Source organism: Argopecten irradians, chromosome 13, assembly GCF_041381155.1.
Source record: "Argopecten irradians isolate NY chromosome 13, Ai_NY, whole genome shotgun sequence".
In the NCBI taxonomy this organism is placed as follows: domain Eukaryota; kingdom Metazoa; phylum Mollusca; class Bivalvia; order Pectinida; family Pectinidae; genus Argopecten; species Argopecten irradians.
In genome coordinates, this window is record NC_091146.1 from 38,810,186 (window position 1) to 38,827,234 (window position 17,049).

General features: G+C 36.9%; 1 protein-coding gene across 1 annotated transcript in view; it reads left to right on the plus strand.

Moving 5' to 3' along the window:
* The window catches only part of LOC138305875 (aminopeptidase N-like), a 93,401-nt gene that overhangs the window by 56,557 nt on the left and 19,795 nt on the right, over positions 1–17,049 (plus strand). Inside the window, exons 10-13 of the mRNA XM_069246138.1 lie at positions 4,610–4,674; positions 5,421–5,534; positions 8,764–8,931; positions 14,980–15,120. Of these exons, the coding sequence (XP_069102239.1) occupies positions 4,610–4,674; positions 5,421–5,534; positions 8,764–8,931; positions 14,980–15,120 (488 nt within the window). The remainder of the gene's footprint in view (positions 1–4,609; positions 4,675–5,420; positions 5,535–8,763; positions 8,932–14,979; positions 15,121–17,049) is intronic.

A 17,049-nucleotide genomic window follows, 5' to 3' on the forward strand; every position in this document is an offset into this window, starting at 1 on the left:
GGCCACCCTGACGTCCCAAGCCTGTGGATATGGTATCAAATGTCTGTGTGTATGTTGTATATAAACATCTACGGGCCCCCCTGACGTCCCAAGCCTGTGGATATGGTATAAAATGTCTGTGTGTATATTGTATATAGATATCTACCAGCAACCCTGACGTCCCAAGCCTGTGGATATGGTATAAAATGTCTGTGTGTATATTGTATATATAGATATCTACCGGCCACCCTGACGTCCCAAGCCTGTGGATATGGTATAAAATGTCTGTGTGTATGTTGTATATAGATATCTACCGGCCACCCTGACGTCCCAAGCCTGTGGATATGGTATAAAATGTCTGTGTGTATGTTGTATATAGACATCTACGGGCCACCCTGACGTCCCAAGCCTGTGGATATGGTATAAAATGTCTGTGTGTATGTTGTATATAAACATCTACGGGGCCCCCTGACGTCCCAAGCCTGTGGATATGGTATAAAATGTCTGTGTGTATATTGTATATAGATATCTACGGGCCACCCTGACGTCCCAAGCCTGTGGATATGGTATAAAATGTCTGTGTGTATGTTGTATATAGATATCTACGGGCCACCCTGACGTCCCAAGCCTGTGGATATGGTATAAAATGTCTGTGTGTATGTTGTATATAGATATCTACGGGCCACCCTGACGTCCCAAGCCTGTGGATATGGTATAAAATGTCTGTGTGTATGTTGTATATAAACATCTACGGGCCCCCCTGACGTCCCAAGCCTGTGGATATGGTATAAAATGTCTGTGTGTATATTGTATATAGATATCTACGGGCCACCCTGACGTCCCAAGCCTGTGGATATGGTATAAAATGTCTGTGTGTATATTGTTTATAGATATCTACGGGCCACCCTGACGTCCCAAGCCTGTGGATATGGTATAAAATGTCTGTGTGTATGTTGTATATAGACATCTACCCGCCACCCTAACGTCCCAAGCCTGTGGTTATGGTATAAAATGTCTGTATGTATATTTTATTTAGACATCTACCGGCCACCCTGACGTCCCAAGCCTGTGGTTTTGGTATAAAATGTCTGTGTGTATGTTTTATTTAGACATCTACCCGCCACCCTGACGTCCCAAGCCTGTGGTTATGGTATAAAATGTCTGTGTGTATGTTTTATTTAGACATCTACCGGCCACCCTGACGTCCCAAGCCTGTGGATATGGTATAAAATGTCTGTGTGTATGTTGTATATAGATAAATACGGGCCACCCTGACGTGTCAAGCCTGTGGTTATGGTATAAAATGTATGTGTGTATGTTGTATATAGACATCTACCGGCCACCCTGACGTCCCAAGCCTGTAGTAATGGTATAAAATGTCTGTGTGTATGTTGTATATAGATATATACGGGCCACCCTGACGTCCCAAGCCTGTGGATATGGTATAAAATGTCTGTATGTATGTTTTATTTAGACATCTACCGGCCACCCTGACGTCCCAAGACTGTGGTTTTGGTATAAAATGTCTGTGTGTATGTTGTATATAGATAATACGGGCCACCCTGACGTCCCAAGCCTGTGGATATGGTATAAAATGTCTGTGTGTATATTGTATATAGATATCTACCAGCAACCCTGGACGTCCCAAGCCTGTGGATATGGTATAAAATGTCTGTGTGTATGTTGTATATAGACATCTACGGGCCACCCTGACGTCCCAAGCCTGTGGATATGGTATAAAATGTCTGTGTGTATGTTGTATATAGATATCTACCGGCCACCCTGACGTCCCAAGCCTGTGGTTATGGTATAAAATGTCTGTGTGTATGTTGTATATAGACATCTACCGGCCACCCTGACGTCCCAAGCCTGTGGATATGGTATAAAATGTCTGTGTGTATGTTTTATTTAGACATCTACCGGCCACCCTGACGTCCCAAGCCTGTGGTTATGGTATAAAATGTCTGTGTGTATGTTTTATTTAGACATCTACCGGCCACCCTGACGTCCCAAGCCTGTGGTTATGGTATAAAATGTCTGTGTGTATGTTGTATATAGATATCTACCGGCCACCCTGACGTCCCAAGCCTGTGGTTATGGTATAAAATGTCTGTGTGTATGTTGTATATAGACATCTACCGGCCACCCTGACGTGTCAAGCCTGTGGATATGGTATAAAATATCTGTGTGTATGTTTTATTTAGACATCTACCGGCCACCCTGACGTGTCAAGCCTGTGGATATGGTATAAAATGTCTGTGTGTATGTTGTATATAGATATATACGGGCCAACCTGACGTCCGAGGCCTGTGGATATGGTTTAAAATGGCTGTGTGTATGTTTTATTTAGACATCTACCGGCCACCCTGGCGTCCCAAGCCTGTGGATATGGTATAAAATGTCTGTGTGTATGTTTTATTTAGACATTTACCGGCCACCCTGACGTCCCAAGCCTGTGGATATGGTATAAAATGTCTGTGTGTATGTTGTATATAGATATATACGGGCCACCCTGACGTCCCAAGCCTGTGGATATGGTATAAAATGTCTGTGTGTATGTTGTATATAGACATCTATATAGCTACCGGCCAACCTGACGTCCCAAGCCTGTGGATATGGTATAAAATGTCTGTATGTATGTTTTATTTAGACATCTACCGGCCACCCTGACGTCCCAAGCCTGTGGATATGGTATAAAATGTCTGTGTGTATATTGTTTATAGACATTTACCGGCTACCCTGACGTCCCAAGCCTGTGGATATGGTATAAAATGTCTGTGTGTATGTTTTATTTAGACATCTACCGGCCACCTTGACGTCCCAAGCCTGCGGTTATGGTATAAAATGTCTGTGTGTTTGTTGTATATAGATATATACGGGACACCCTGACGTCCCAAGCCTGTGGATATGGTATAAAATGTCTGTGTGTATGCTGTATATAGACATCTACGGGCCCCCCTGACGTCCCAAGCCTGTGGATATGGTATAAAATGTCTGTGTGTTTGTTGTATATAGATATATACGGGACACCCTGACGTCCCAAGCCTGTGGATATGGTATAAAATGTCTGTGTGTATATTGTATATAGATATCTACGGGCCACCCTGACGTCCCAAGCCTGTGGATATGGTATAAAATGTCTGTGTGTATGTTTTATTTAGACATCTACCGGCCACCCTGACGTCCCAAGCCTGTGGTTATGGTATAAAATGTATGTGTGTATGTTGTATATAGACATCTATATAGCTACGGGACACCCTGACGTCCCAAGCCTGTGGTTATGGTATAAAATGTCTGTGTGTATGTTATGTATAGACATCTACCGGCCACCCTGACGTCCCAAGCCTGTGGATATGGTATAAAATGTCTGTATGTATGTTGTATATAGATATCTACGGGCCACCCTGACGTCCCAAGCCTGTGGTTATGGTATAAAATGTCTGTGTGTATGTTGTATATAGACATCTACCGGCCACCCTGACGTCCCAAGCCTGTGGATATGGTATAAAATGTCTGTATGTATGTTTTATTTAGACATCTACCGGCCACCCTGACGTCCCAAGCCTGTGGTTATGGTATAAAATGTCTGTGTGTATGTTTTATTTAGACATCTACCGGCCACCCTGACGTCCCAAGCCTGTGGTTATGGTATAAAATGTCCGTGTGTATATTGTATATAGATATCTACCGGCCACCCTGACGTCCCAAGCCTGCGGTTATGGTATAAAATGTCTGTGTGTATGTTGTATATAGATATCTACCGGCCACCCTGACGTGTCAAGCCTGTGGATATGGTATAAAATGTCTGTGTGTATGTTTTATTTAGACATCTACCGGCCACCCTGACGTGTCAAGCCTGTGGATATGGTATAAAATGTCTGTGTGTATGTTTTATTTAGACATCTACCGGCCACCCTGACGTCCCAAGCCTGTGGTTATGGTATAAAATGTATGTGTGTATGTTGTATATAGATATATAAGGGGCCACCCTGACGTCCCAAGCCTGTGGATATGGTATAAAATGTCTGTATGTATGTTTTATTTAGACATCTACCGGCCACCCTGACGTCCAAAGCCTGTGGTTATGGTATACAATGTTTGTGTTTATGTTGTATATAGATATATACGGGCCAACCTGACGTCCCAAGCCTGTGGATATGGTTTAAAATGGCTGTGTGTATGTTTTATTTAGACATCTACTGGCCACCCTGACGTCCCAAGCCTGTGGATATGGTATAAAATGTCTGTGTGTATGTTGTATATAGATATATACGGGCCACCCTGACGTCCCAAGCCTGTGGATATGGTATAAAATGTCTGTGTGTATGTTGTATATAGATATATACGGGCCACCCTGACGTCCCAAGCCTGTGGATATGGTATAAAATGTCTGTGTGTATGTTTTATTTAGACATCTACCGGCCACCCTGACGTCCCAAGCCTGTGGATATGGTATAAAATGTCTGTATGTATGTTTTATTTAGACATCTACCGGCCACCCTGACGTCCCAAGCCTGTGGATATGGTATAAAATGTCTGTGTGTATATTGTTTATAGACATTTACCGGCTACCCTGACGTCCCAAGCCTGTGGATATGGTATAAAATGTCTGTGTGTATGTTTTGTTTAGACATCTACCGGCCACCTTGACGTCCCAATCCTGCGGTTATGGTATAAAATGTCTGTGTGTATGTTGTATATAGATATATACGGGACACCGTGACGTCCCAAGCCTGTGGATATGGTATAAAATGTCTGTGTGTATGCTGTATATAGACATCTACGGGCCCCCCTGACGTCCCAAGCCTGTGGATATGGTATAAAATGTCTGTGTGTATATTGTATATAGATATATACGGGCCACCCTGACGTCCCAAGCCTGTGGATATGGTATAAAATGTCTGTGTGTATGTTTTATTTAGACATCTACCGGCCACCCTGACGTCCCAAGCCTGTGGTTATGGTATAAAATGTCTGTGTGTATGTTGTATATAGACATCTATATAGATACGGGACACCCTGACGTCCCAAGCCTGTGGTTATGGTATAAAATGTCTGTGTGTATGTTATGTATAGACATCTACGGGCCACCCTGACGTCCCAAGCCTGTGGTTATGGTATAAAATGTCTGTGTGTATGTTATGTATAGACATCTACCGGCCACCCTGACGTGTCAAGCCTGTGGATATGGTATTAAATGTCTGTGTGTATGTTGTATATAGATATATACGGGACACCCTGACGTCCCAAGCCTGCCGTTATGGTATAAAATGTCTGTATGTATGTTTTATTTAGACATCTAAGGCCCCCCCTGACGTCCCAAGCCTGTGGATATGGTATTAAATGTCTGTGTGTATGTTGTATATAGACATCTACCAGCCCCCCTGACGTCCCAAGCCTGTGGATATGGTATTAAATGTCTGTGTGTATGTTGTATATAGATATCTACGAGCCACCCTGGCGTCCCAAGCCTGTGCTTATGGCATTGATCAATGTGTGACCGAGTCCAAACAGTTGTTTGCGTTATGGCAACAGAATCCGAACGCACCCAATCCGTGAGTATCGCTAAATATAGCCTTCCTATTGATAAATGGTATTCCGGAGACTAAGGTTACATTATTGATAAATGGTATTCCGGAGACTAAGTATACATTATTGATAAATGGTATTCCGGAGACTAAGTATACATTATTGATAAATGGTATTCCGGAAACTAAGTATACATTATTGATAAATGGTATTCCGGAGACTAAGTATACATTATTGATAAATGGTATTCCGGAGACTAAGTATACATTATTGATAAATTGTATTCCGGAGACTAAGTATACATTATTGATAAATAGTATTCCGGAGACTAAGTATACATTATTGATAAATAGTATTCCGGAGACTAAGTATACATTATTGATAAATAAATTTCCGGAGACTAAGTATACATTATTGATAAATGGTATTCCGGAGACTAAGTATACATTATTGATAAATGGTATTCCGGAGACTAAGGTTACATTATTGATAAATAGTATTCCGGAGACTAAGGTTACATTATTGATAAATGGTATTCCGGAGACTAAGTATACATTATTGATATATGGTATTCCAGAGACTAAGTATACATTATTGATAAATAGTATTCCGGAGACTAAGTATACATTATTGATAAATGGTATTCCGGAAACTATGTATACATTATTGATAAATGGTATTCCGGAGACTAAGTATACATTATTGATAAATGGTATTCCGGAGACTAAGTATTCATTATTGATAAATGGTATTCCGGAGACTAAGTATACATTATTGATAAATGGTATTACGGAGACTAAGTATACATTATTGATAAATAGTATTCCGGAGACTAAGTATACATTATTGATAAATGGTTTTCCGGAAACTATGTATACATTATTGATAAATGGTATTCTGGAAACTGAGTATACATTATTGATAAATGGTATTCCGGAGACTAAGTATACATTATTGATAAATAATATTCCGGAGACTAAGTATACATTTTTGATAAATGGTATTCCGGAGACTAAGTATACATTATTGATGAATGGTATTCCGGAGACTAAGTATACATTATTGATAAATGGTATTCCGGAGACTATGTATACATTATTGATAAATGGTATTCCGGAGACTAAGTATACATTATTGATAAATGGTATTCCGGAGACTTAGTATACATTATTGATAAATAGTATTCCGGAGACTAAGTATACATTATTGATAAATGGTGTTCCGGAGACTAAGTATACATTATTGATAAATGGTATTCCGGAGACTAAGGTTACATTATTGATAAATAGTATTCCGGAGACTAAGTATACATTATTGATAAATGGTATTCCGGAGACTAAGTATACATTATTGATAAATGGTATTCCGGAGACTTAGTATACATTATTGATAAATGGTATTCCGGAGACTAAGTATACATTATTGATAAATGGTATTCCGGAGACTAAGGTTACATTATTGATAAATGGTATTCCGGAGACTAAGTATACATTATTGATAAATGGTATTCCGGAGACTAAGTATACATTATTGATAAATGGTATTCCGGAGACTAAGGTTACATTATTGATAAATAGTATTCCGGAGACTAAGGTTACATTATTGATAAATGGTATTCCGGAGACTAAGTATACATTATTGATATATGGTATTCCAGAGACTAAGTATACATTATTGATAAATAGTATTCCGGAGACTAAGTATACATTATTGATAAATGGTATTCCGGAAACTATGTATACATTATTGATAAATGGTATTCCGGGGACTAAGTATACATTATTGATAAATGGTATTCTGGAGACTAAGTATTCATTATTGATAAATGGTATTCCGGAGACTAAGTATACATTATTGATAAATGGTATTCCGGAGACTAAGTATACATTATTGATAAATAGTATTCCGGAGACTAAGTATACATTATTGATAAATGGTATTCCGGAAACTATGTATACATTATTGATAAATGGTATTCTGGAAACTGAGTATACATTATTGATAAATGGTATTCCGGAGACTTAGTATACATTATTGATAAATAATATTCCGGAGACTAAGTATACATTATTGATAAATGGTATTCCGGAGACTAAGTATACATTATTGATAAATGGTATTCCGGAGACTAAGTATACATTATTGATAAATGGTATTCCGGAGACTAAGTATACATTATTGATAAATGGTATTCCGGAGACTAAGTATACATTATTGATAAATAGTATTCCGGAGACTAAGTATACATTATTGATAAATGGTATTCCGGAGACTAAGTATACATTATTGATAAATGGTATTCCGGAGACTAAGGTTTCATTATTGATAAATAGTATTCCGGAGACTAAGTATACATTATTGATAAATGGTATTCCGGAGACTAAGTATACATTATTGATAAATGGTATTCCGGAGACTTAGTATACATTATTGATAAATGGTATTCCGGAGACTAAGTATACATTATTGATAAATGGTATTCCGGAGACTAAGGTTACATTATTGATAAATGGTATTCCGGAGACTAAGTATACATTATTGATAAATGGTATTCCGGAGACTAAGTATACATTATTGATAAATGGTATTCCGGAGACTAAGGTTACATTATTGATAAATAGTATTCCGGAGACTAAGTATACATTATTGATAAATGGTATTCCGGAGACTAAGTTTACATTAGTGATAAATAGTATTCCGGAGACTAAGTATACATTATTGATAAATAGTATTCCGGAGACTAAGGTTACATTATTGATAAATAGTATTCCGGAGACTAAGTATACATTATTGATAAATGGTATTCCGGAGACTAAGGTTACATTATTGATAAATAGTATTCCGGAGACTTAGTATACATTATTGATAAATAGTATTCCGGAGACTAAGGTTACATTATTGATAACAACGATACGGTATAATTGTTTATGTGCCCATTACAACAATATAAAATAAAAACCTTTATACAGTGCACGGTATGGTGGCATATATTTCTGTCGGAGTATTTTTTTTACTAGATATATTTAGACACATTTATATTTCACCTACATTTGGTTTTAGTGACGCGGTCCGAAACTGTTCAGTGGATTGATCATGAGCAGGCTGTTAAAATTGAGAAAAATAAATGTTTGAGCAACAGATTATATCATTCATTACTCCTCAGTAGATTATTGATTAAGATTTTATCTATGGGCCACACTCATTTCATCTGTCCAATACGAAGGAAGACTCACAACAGACCCTTTGTCTATTTAGAATCGATGCGTCCCTCAGAGGAACAGTATACTGTACGGCTATTGCGCATGGCGGCGTGGAGGAGTGGGATTTCGCCTACCGGATGTTTAAAGCGTCAAATGTGGCCGGAGAACAGGGCAGATTGATGGCCGCCTTAGCGTGTAGTAAGGAGACCTGGGTGCTTAGTAGGTCAGTACGATCCCAGTACATAGCATCTTAAAGGATTTGTGAATCTTTTTATAGATTTTCTGATAGTTTGACCCCATCAATGTTGGCTGACACACGTTTCACAGCACTCCGCAAAGCTGTTTATCTACTTTAAGGGCAGTAAGGGTAAATTGCTGCGGCTGAGAAAACTTTAATGAGCTAGCCGGTCACGTGGTACCAACGCGTCATCCGTTGATATTGTATATCTAGTATTTTTTTAAAATATCTGCAGTGAAAAACAATGATAGTGATATCTATGCTTTGAGTTTGTTCCGGACATTATCCCATACCAGTTTGACCCTTTGTTAAACACTGATAATTCTCTTTCTACGGAGAAGGGGGATAACATTGCCAGATGTTTCAGATGCTGATCAAGAAAAGCAAGAAGGTAATCAAGAGGATCGGTTGTCAAACATAGCATGTTTTGTAATACATCAGATATTATTTCAATTTATTGGCATTAAGGATGTAATCCTCTGAGAAGTCAAAATTTTCTTGTATTAAACTTTTTTTCTCATATAGATTTTTGAAAAGACGAGTTCATACCATGAAAGAAAATGAATGAAAATGTCCGTGTGCTCGTTTTTGAGCTACTGTCACTCAAAGATACCTAGTTGACAAAATATTGGATTTTATGGGAATTTTGCCGTTTTGACCATATACACAAGAGATTTAAGCCATGATTTCCTAATGAGGTGTTTGATATGTAATAATGTTTGTAGAATTTATTTTCCAGTTGTCTTCTTTTAAAATATACCAGTTTTGATTAATAAGACTAATATTTTTTCTCAGAATAACAACATATGCTACTCCTACCCCTTAATTTTGAGCTACAAAATACAAAATTTTCAGCCATTTTTGCCAAATCTAACCCTTTATAGAAAAAGTTCTGGTATTAAACTTTTGTTTATATTTTGCATATCAATACGGAAAGGGTTGTTCTTTCAAAATCAGGCAGAAAAATGAGGGTTCCGTGTGCTTACTTTTTTGCCCCACTTGAATATTTGTTATTTTTCAGTATTTTAGAGTAAAAAATAAAAGTGCTCAAATTACCATTAAATGTAAAAAATAAATTGAAAAAAAGTGAATAATTTCACACATTAATGTTCAATATTTTAATTACCACGAACCAAGTAAAGATTACAGCAAAAATTAGCTCGATACAGCTAAAAATGCTGGTGCAGTGATGATTTAAGTAAAAACAATTTCAGTAAAAAATGGTAAAACTTTGGCTCTACTCAAAGCGAAAAAAGACACAATTTCAAAATGGCCGCTAAATGGACCATTTCTTAAAATCCCCGTATAAAAAATCTGCTAAAGTTAGAACTGTAATTGTTTGACAAAATTTGCAACTGGCAATTTGCTACAGATATTGATAAATTGTATTTGAAAATCTCATAACTTCTTTGATCTTTGTCGAAACGAGTCTTCAACGGGACTGAAACCTCAGAAGAATACATCCTTAAATATAGATATGGATGCCTTCATGGGTATTCATCAGAAAATGTCTTTTTAATAAGTGAATATATCTGTAATATATCTTACATAATTAAATTTTTTACATTAAAATCATCCATTGAGATCAATTAAATTCTCCTTTTATTACTTTATAAATGCATTACCGGTAACCTAAATGCATTTGTATGATTGATATCAGTGACTTACGACTTATATAATTAATACACTAATTTAACATACCTAAATATTACAAATAAACATGTATCTCAATAAAATCTCTTTTTTTTTTAAATTAACATCAATGACAACAATGTGTAATACACTTTATTACTATGTCAATAAACAATTGAAGAATTCAGTAAATGAGGATTATATTCTTAACAACAGAGGAATTTATAATAATAAATAATGGTTACTACTGTGAGACAAAGCTAAATACATGGTTCAATTACCAAAAGTCAATTTTCCATTTTATGTTGTGGATACATATTTAGTTATACTGGTACTTTTTATTTTCAACAGGTGTTCATGTGGTTTCTGTGATCCAATGGTTACGGAATCGGAATCTACGGTCTGCTGTCGTGAGATAAATGATATCAATTCCATAGTTTTCAATAAAAAACACCTCTGTAAATTGTTTATATTGTTATTAATTTTACCGATTAATATATTTCTTATCAACGAAGTGTTACTTTTGTTGCAATATTTATATACATTACATCAATCCTCTTCTCGATATAATGTATTTATAGGACTATACAGCCAGATACTATTACTGATATTATGCAATTATCTATTTAATAATGTGTACTGTAGCATTCGAATGAGTAATTAAGTAGCAGGCAATGGTGATGATAGATTGTCCTTAAGTTGTTAGAAGCAAATACACATTTAAAACACGCACATTCCATGTATAATGTTTACTAACAAACAAGACTGAATAATTAAGATATAAATGTACAGCAAATACCATTATCAGGTCATAGATAATAGGTCACCTTTTCAAACATGAATTAAATTGACCCTGAAGTAATTTAATGCCTCCATATAAAACTCCATTCACACAAATGATGAATTTCTGTTAGCTCAAACTTGACACTTATGTAATGCAACTATGTATTTTGAATACTCTTCTTCTTTAGAAAGCGAAAGAACTTGTTTTAAAAAACTGATTTCATTTTAACTTATTTTATTTCCGTGATTGTTATAGCAGCCATAAGCAGCACATTGCATCACACTGAATTTATAATGAGAGCCTGTAATTATTTCATGTGAAACACAGGATAAGATAACTGTAAGTTTAGGTGTTTAGCTCTATTGGTGTCTGTCTCATCAGCAGCGGTGAGCCAGTCGGTGAACCAGTGACGTGTGCTGGCTGACAGCCTCGTTATCGCAATAAATTTATGCATATCGGTCAGCTGCCCAGATGGCCCTATGTCTGGCCTGGTATCTCAGTGTGTGTATTTGCCATCCCCATGGAGTGGGCTATTTCGGTAAAATTAAAGGGGTCCCAATATATAGACAACTTATCACTTTTTGTGTCACAAACCCTTTAAATCAATGTTCATTTCATATGCGATTTTATGAAATGAGTTTCATAAAACTCAAATGAAATGAACACAAATATAAGATACGTTTTACCACATAAATGCAGCAACAAACCTTACGAAGATTTTCAACGTCAAAATATTTTGCAAAAATCCAGCGGAGGCCGTCGTTTTGTCATGGCGTCCTCGAATTCTGTCGTCACATCATTATTTACTGGCGTCAAACCATGAAGTCATATTTTATTTCCTACAAAAAAAAAAAATAACAGCATATGAAAATTATTATTTTTTCTTTGTTTATCTGTATAGATATTCCATCAGCCCCGAAATGATGTATATCTATAACTTTACATACAGATATTTAGTCTATTCCACCACCCCCGATACGATGTATATCTATAACTTTACAGATATTTAGTCTATTCTATCACCCCCGATACGATGTATATCTATATCTTTACAGATATTTAGTCTATTCCATCACCCCCGATACGATGTATATCTATATCATTATATATATTTAGTCTATTCTATCACCCCCGATACGATGTATATCTATAATTTTACAGATATTTAGTCTATTCCACCACCCCCAATACGATGTATATCTATAACTTTACATATATTTAGTCTATTCCATCACCCCCGATACGATGTATATCTATAACTTTACATATATTTAGTCTATTCCATCACCCCCGATACGATGTATACATGTATCTATATCTTTACAGATATTTAGTCTATTCTATCACCCCCGATACGATGTATATCTATAATTTTACAGATATTTAGTCTATTCCACCACCCCCAATACGATGTATATCTATAACTTTACATATATTTAGTCTATTCCATCACCCCCGATACGATGTATATCTATAACTTTACAGATATTTAGTCTATTCCATCACCCCCGATACGATGTATATCTATATCTTTACAGATATTTAGTCTATTCTATCACCCCCGATACGATGTATATCTATAACTTTACAGATATTTAGTCTATTCTATCACCCCCGATACGATGTATATCTATATCTTTACAGATATTTAGTCTATTCTATCACCCCCGATACGATGTATATCTATAACTATACATACAGATATTTAGTCTATTCCATCACCCCCGATACGATGTATATCTATATCTTTATATATATTTTGTCTATTCCACCACCCCCGATACGATGTATATCTATATCTTTATATATATTTAGTCTATTCCACCACCCCCGATACGATGTATATCTATAACTTTACAGATATTTAGTCTATTCTATCACCCCCGATACGATGTATATCTATATCTTTACAGATATTTAGTCTATTCTATCACCCCCGATACGATGTATATCTATATCTTTACAGATATTTAGTCTATTCCATCACCCCGATACGATGTATATCTATGTCTTTATATAAGGGTCAAAGAAGTAATATCAACAGGATTTTCCATATGACACGGGATGCAATCAAACGTAAATCTGTTGGATACGAATTACTTCAAATAGTAAATATGGGACAAGGAAGTAATTCCAACCAATTAACCCTTCGGCAAGTGGCAGCCGAAGGCCGGATCTACAAAAGTGTATCCATGCTGTTCGGCAGAACGCTAAAATTTAATATGAGCGATGACTGGAAAGCGTGCCACGTGTGACGTCAAATGTGAGGCGAAATAGATTTATAGTGCTCATTGGTATAGGATGCAAATTTAGTCGCCTATCTCCTCGGTGTGTTGGCAAAGAAGCAAAGTCCCAAATTTAGTCGCCTTTTGTATGGACACATCATGCACCGTTTATTGTCGGCTGCACAAACGGGTTCATTCCAAACATGCAACACTAAACGGTGCATGATGTGTCCATACACATCATCCACAGACACATTTGAATGTGCTATCAACAACAGAGCATACAACATCCGACAGAACCTGACGTGCAAATCCAGCAATGTCATCTACCTCCTCTCGTGTAGGAAATGCACAATGCAATACGTTGGGGAAACCGGTGGTCCACTCAACGTCAGAATCAACAATCACCGCTGGTCTATCAAACAGAACAAACCTGACTATCCGGTTGCCAGACATTTCAACTTGCCCATCCATAGTTGGAAAGACATGCAGGTGATTGCAATTGAGCACTGTTCCTACTGGACACAAACCAAGCGTCGATCGAGAGAGAGATTCTGGATTACCTATCTACAGACCCGCTATCCCAAAGGCATTAACGAACGTTAAATATACAAATTGACATCAATTGATCACTTGCTTTTCAATTAATTATCCCTATTTCCAGCATTTTCCCGTTCTGTTCTACGCGTTTTTGATCCTTTACATATGCTGCCCAGCAAAAGGCGACTAAATTTGGGACTTTGCTTCTTTGCCAACACACCGAGGAGATAGGCGACTAAATTTGCATCCTATACCAATGAGCACTATAAATCTATTTCGCCACACATTTGACGTCACACGTGGCACGCTTTCCAGTCATCGCTCATATTAAATTTTAGCGTTCTGCCGAACAGCATGGATACACTTTTGTAGATCCGGCCTTCGGCTGCCACTTGCCGAAGGGTTAATTGCGTTCCACTGTGCTGCTATATAGTTTAATATTTGTCTACTTTGTCCCGCATTACTGTTCGTATCCTATTATGTAATCGTGTTCGTTTTGTATGTCTTGATAAAGGGACAGATCGCCTCGAAAATTCGACAATTTTGTTTTGTCCACACGGTTGGAATTACTTCCTTGTCCCATATATCTTTATATATATTTAGTCTATTCCACCACCCCCGATACGATGTATATCTATATCTTTACAGATATTTAGTCTATTCCATCACCCCCGATACGATGTATATCTATATCTTTACAGATATTTAGTCTATTCCATCACCCCCGATACGATGTATATCTATATCTTTACAGATATTTAGTCTATTCCATCACCCCCGATACGATGTATATTTATATCTTTACAGATATTTATTCTATTCCATCACTCCCGATACGATGTATATTTTCAGATATTTAGTCTATTCCATCAGCCCCGATAAGATTCGGAAGCAGGATGCCACTAGCGTGATAGTGTACATATCTAATAACCCTATCGGACGGGCTCTGGCCTGGGACTTCGTGCGTGGACACTGGGACTTCCTCATGAACGAGTAGGTATCCACGTCAGGCTCCTATAAATACACTTACACATTTTGATCTCCTTTCATCGGTAAAAAGACGTTTAACAATAACCGATCTTTAATTGTACAATTATTATTTTCACATTAATGTTTGGATGATTATTTTCCACCTATAACTATGTTTTACCGTGTTATATCATACAGAGTTGCAAAGTTTTCCAAACTTGTTAGCCGCGTTATGTCAAAGTTCAACACTGAACTACAGCTACGACAGGTAGGATGACGTCAGCTGTTGATGACATCATATGTTTCTGATGTCAGATCCGTGCATGACGTAGTGATAGTGTGTGCCCGTGGTAGTTCGGTGGTTATTGTGAGAGCATCATGGGACGTGTTTTATTACCTTTTGTATCTATCATAACAAGGAAAACTCATGCAATACTCATTGAATCTCTTCTAAACCGAGTGTTGATTTATTAGTTTCCCAGGGTTCCGCTCTCTATTTACAATCGATCGTTACATCGCTGGTACATGTAATCTGGTGTTCTTCTGAAAAATCTGTAAAAATGGAAACGTGATGACCTGCTTGCTTTATCAGATTGCATGGACGAATATCTGGTTTAGAATAATACACATATACAAAATCTATCCTCCCAGTACTTTCTGAAATCCATCCAACGTCTAAATAGATATAATCACTTTATATTTATAACAAAAACAGGTTTTTTTCTGGTTGAAGCAGAAAAATATGTTATTTGTTTTGATATGTTTAAAACATATAGAACATCCATTCGCGTTACCTCTAGATTTACTGTACACTTTGTAAGGAATTATCATATGCAACAATCACTCGCATTACCTCTAGATTTACTGTACACTTTATAAGGAAATATCATATGCAACAACCACTCGCATTACGTCTAGATTTACTGTACACTTTGTAAGGAACTATCATATACAACAACCGCTCGCGTTACCTCTAGATTTACTTTACACTTTGTAAGGAAATATCATATACAACAACCATTCGTATTACCTCTAGATTTACTGTACACTTTGTAAGGAAATATCATATACAACAACCGCTCGCATTACCTCTAGATTTTCTGTCCACTTTGTAAGGAAATACAATATGCAACAACCACTCGCATAACCTCTAGATTTACTACCATATACAATTTGTAACAATTAAACACCTTCAACGGCACTTGTGTAATCATTAACTACGTGTTATATTTATAGTCCCGTATATATATGGTAACAACCCCGGTAAAACGTCTGTATCGATGGTGTTGTAGTATATATATGGTAACAACCCCGGTAAAACGTCTGTATCGATGGTGTTGTAGTATATATATGGTAACAACCCCGGTAAAACGTCTGTATCGATGGTGTTGTAGTATATACATGGTAACAATCCCGGTAAAACGTCTGTATCGATGGTGTTGAAGTATATATATGGTAACAATCCCTGTAAAACGTCTGTATCGATGGTGTTGTAGTATATATATGGTAACAATCCCTGTAAAACGTCTGTATCGATGGTGTTGAAGTATATATATGGTAACAATCCCTGTAAAACGTCTGTATCGATGGTGTTGTAGTATATATATGGTAACAATCCCTGTAAAACGTCTGTATCGATGGTGTTGTAGTATATATATGGTAACAACCCCGGTAAAACGTCTGTACCGATGGTGTTGTAGTATATATATGGTAACAATCCCGGTAAAACGTCTGTACCGATGGTGTTGTAGTATATATATGGTAACAATCCCTGTAAAACGTCTGTATCGATGGTGTTGTAGTATGTATATGGTAACAATCCCGGTAAAACGTCTGTACCGATGGTGTTGAAGTATATATATGGTAACAATCCCTGTAAAACGTCTGTACCGATGGTGTTGTAGTATATACATGGTAACAATCCCGGTAAAACGTCTGTATCGATGGTGTTGT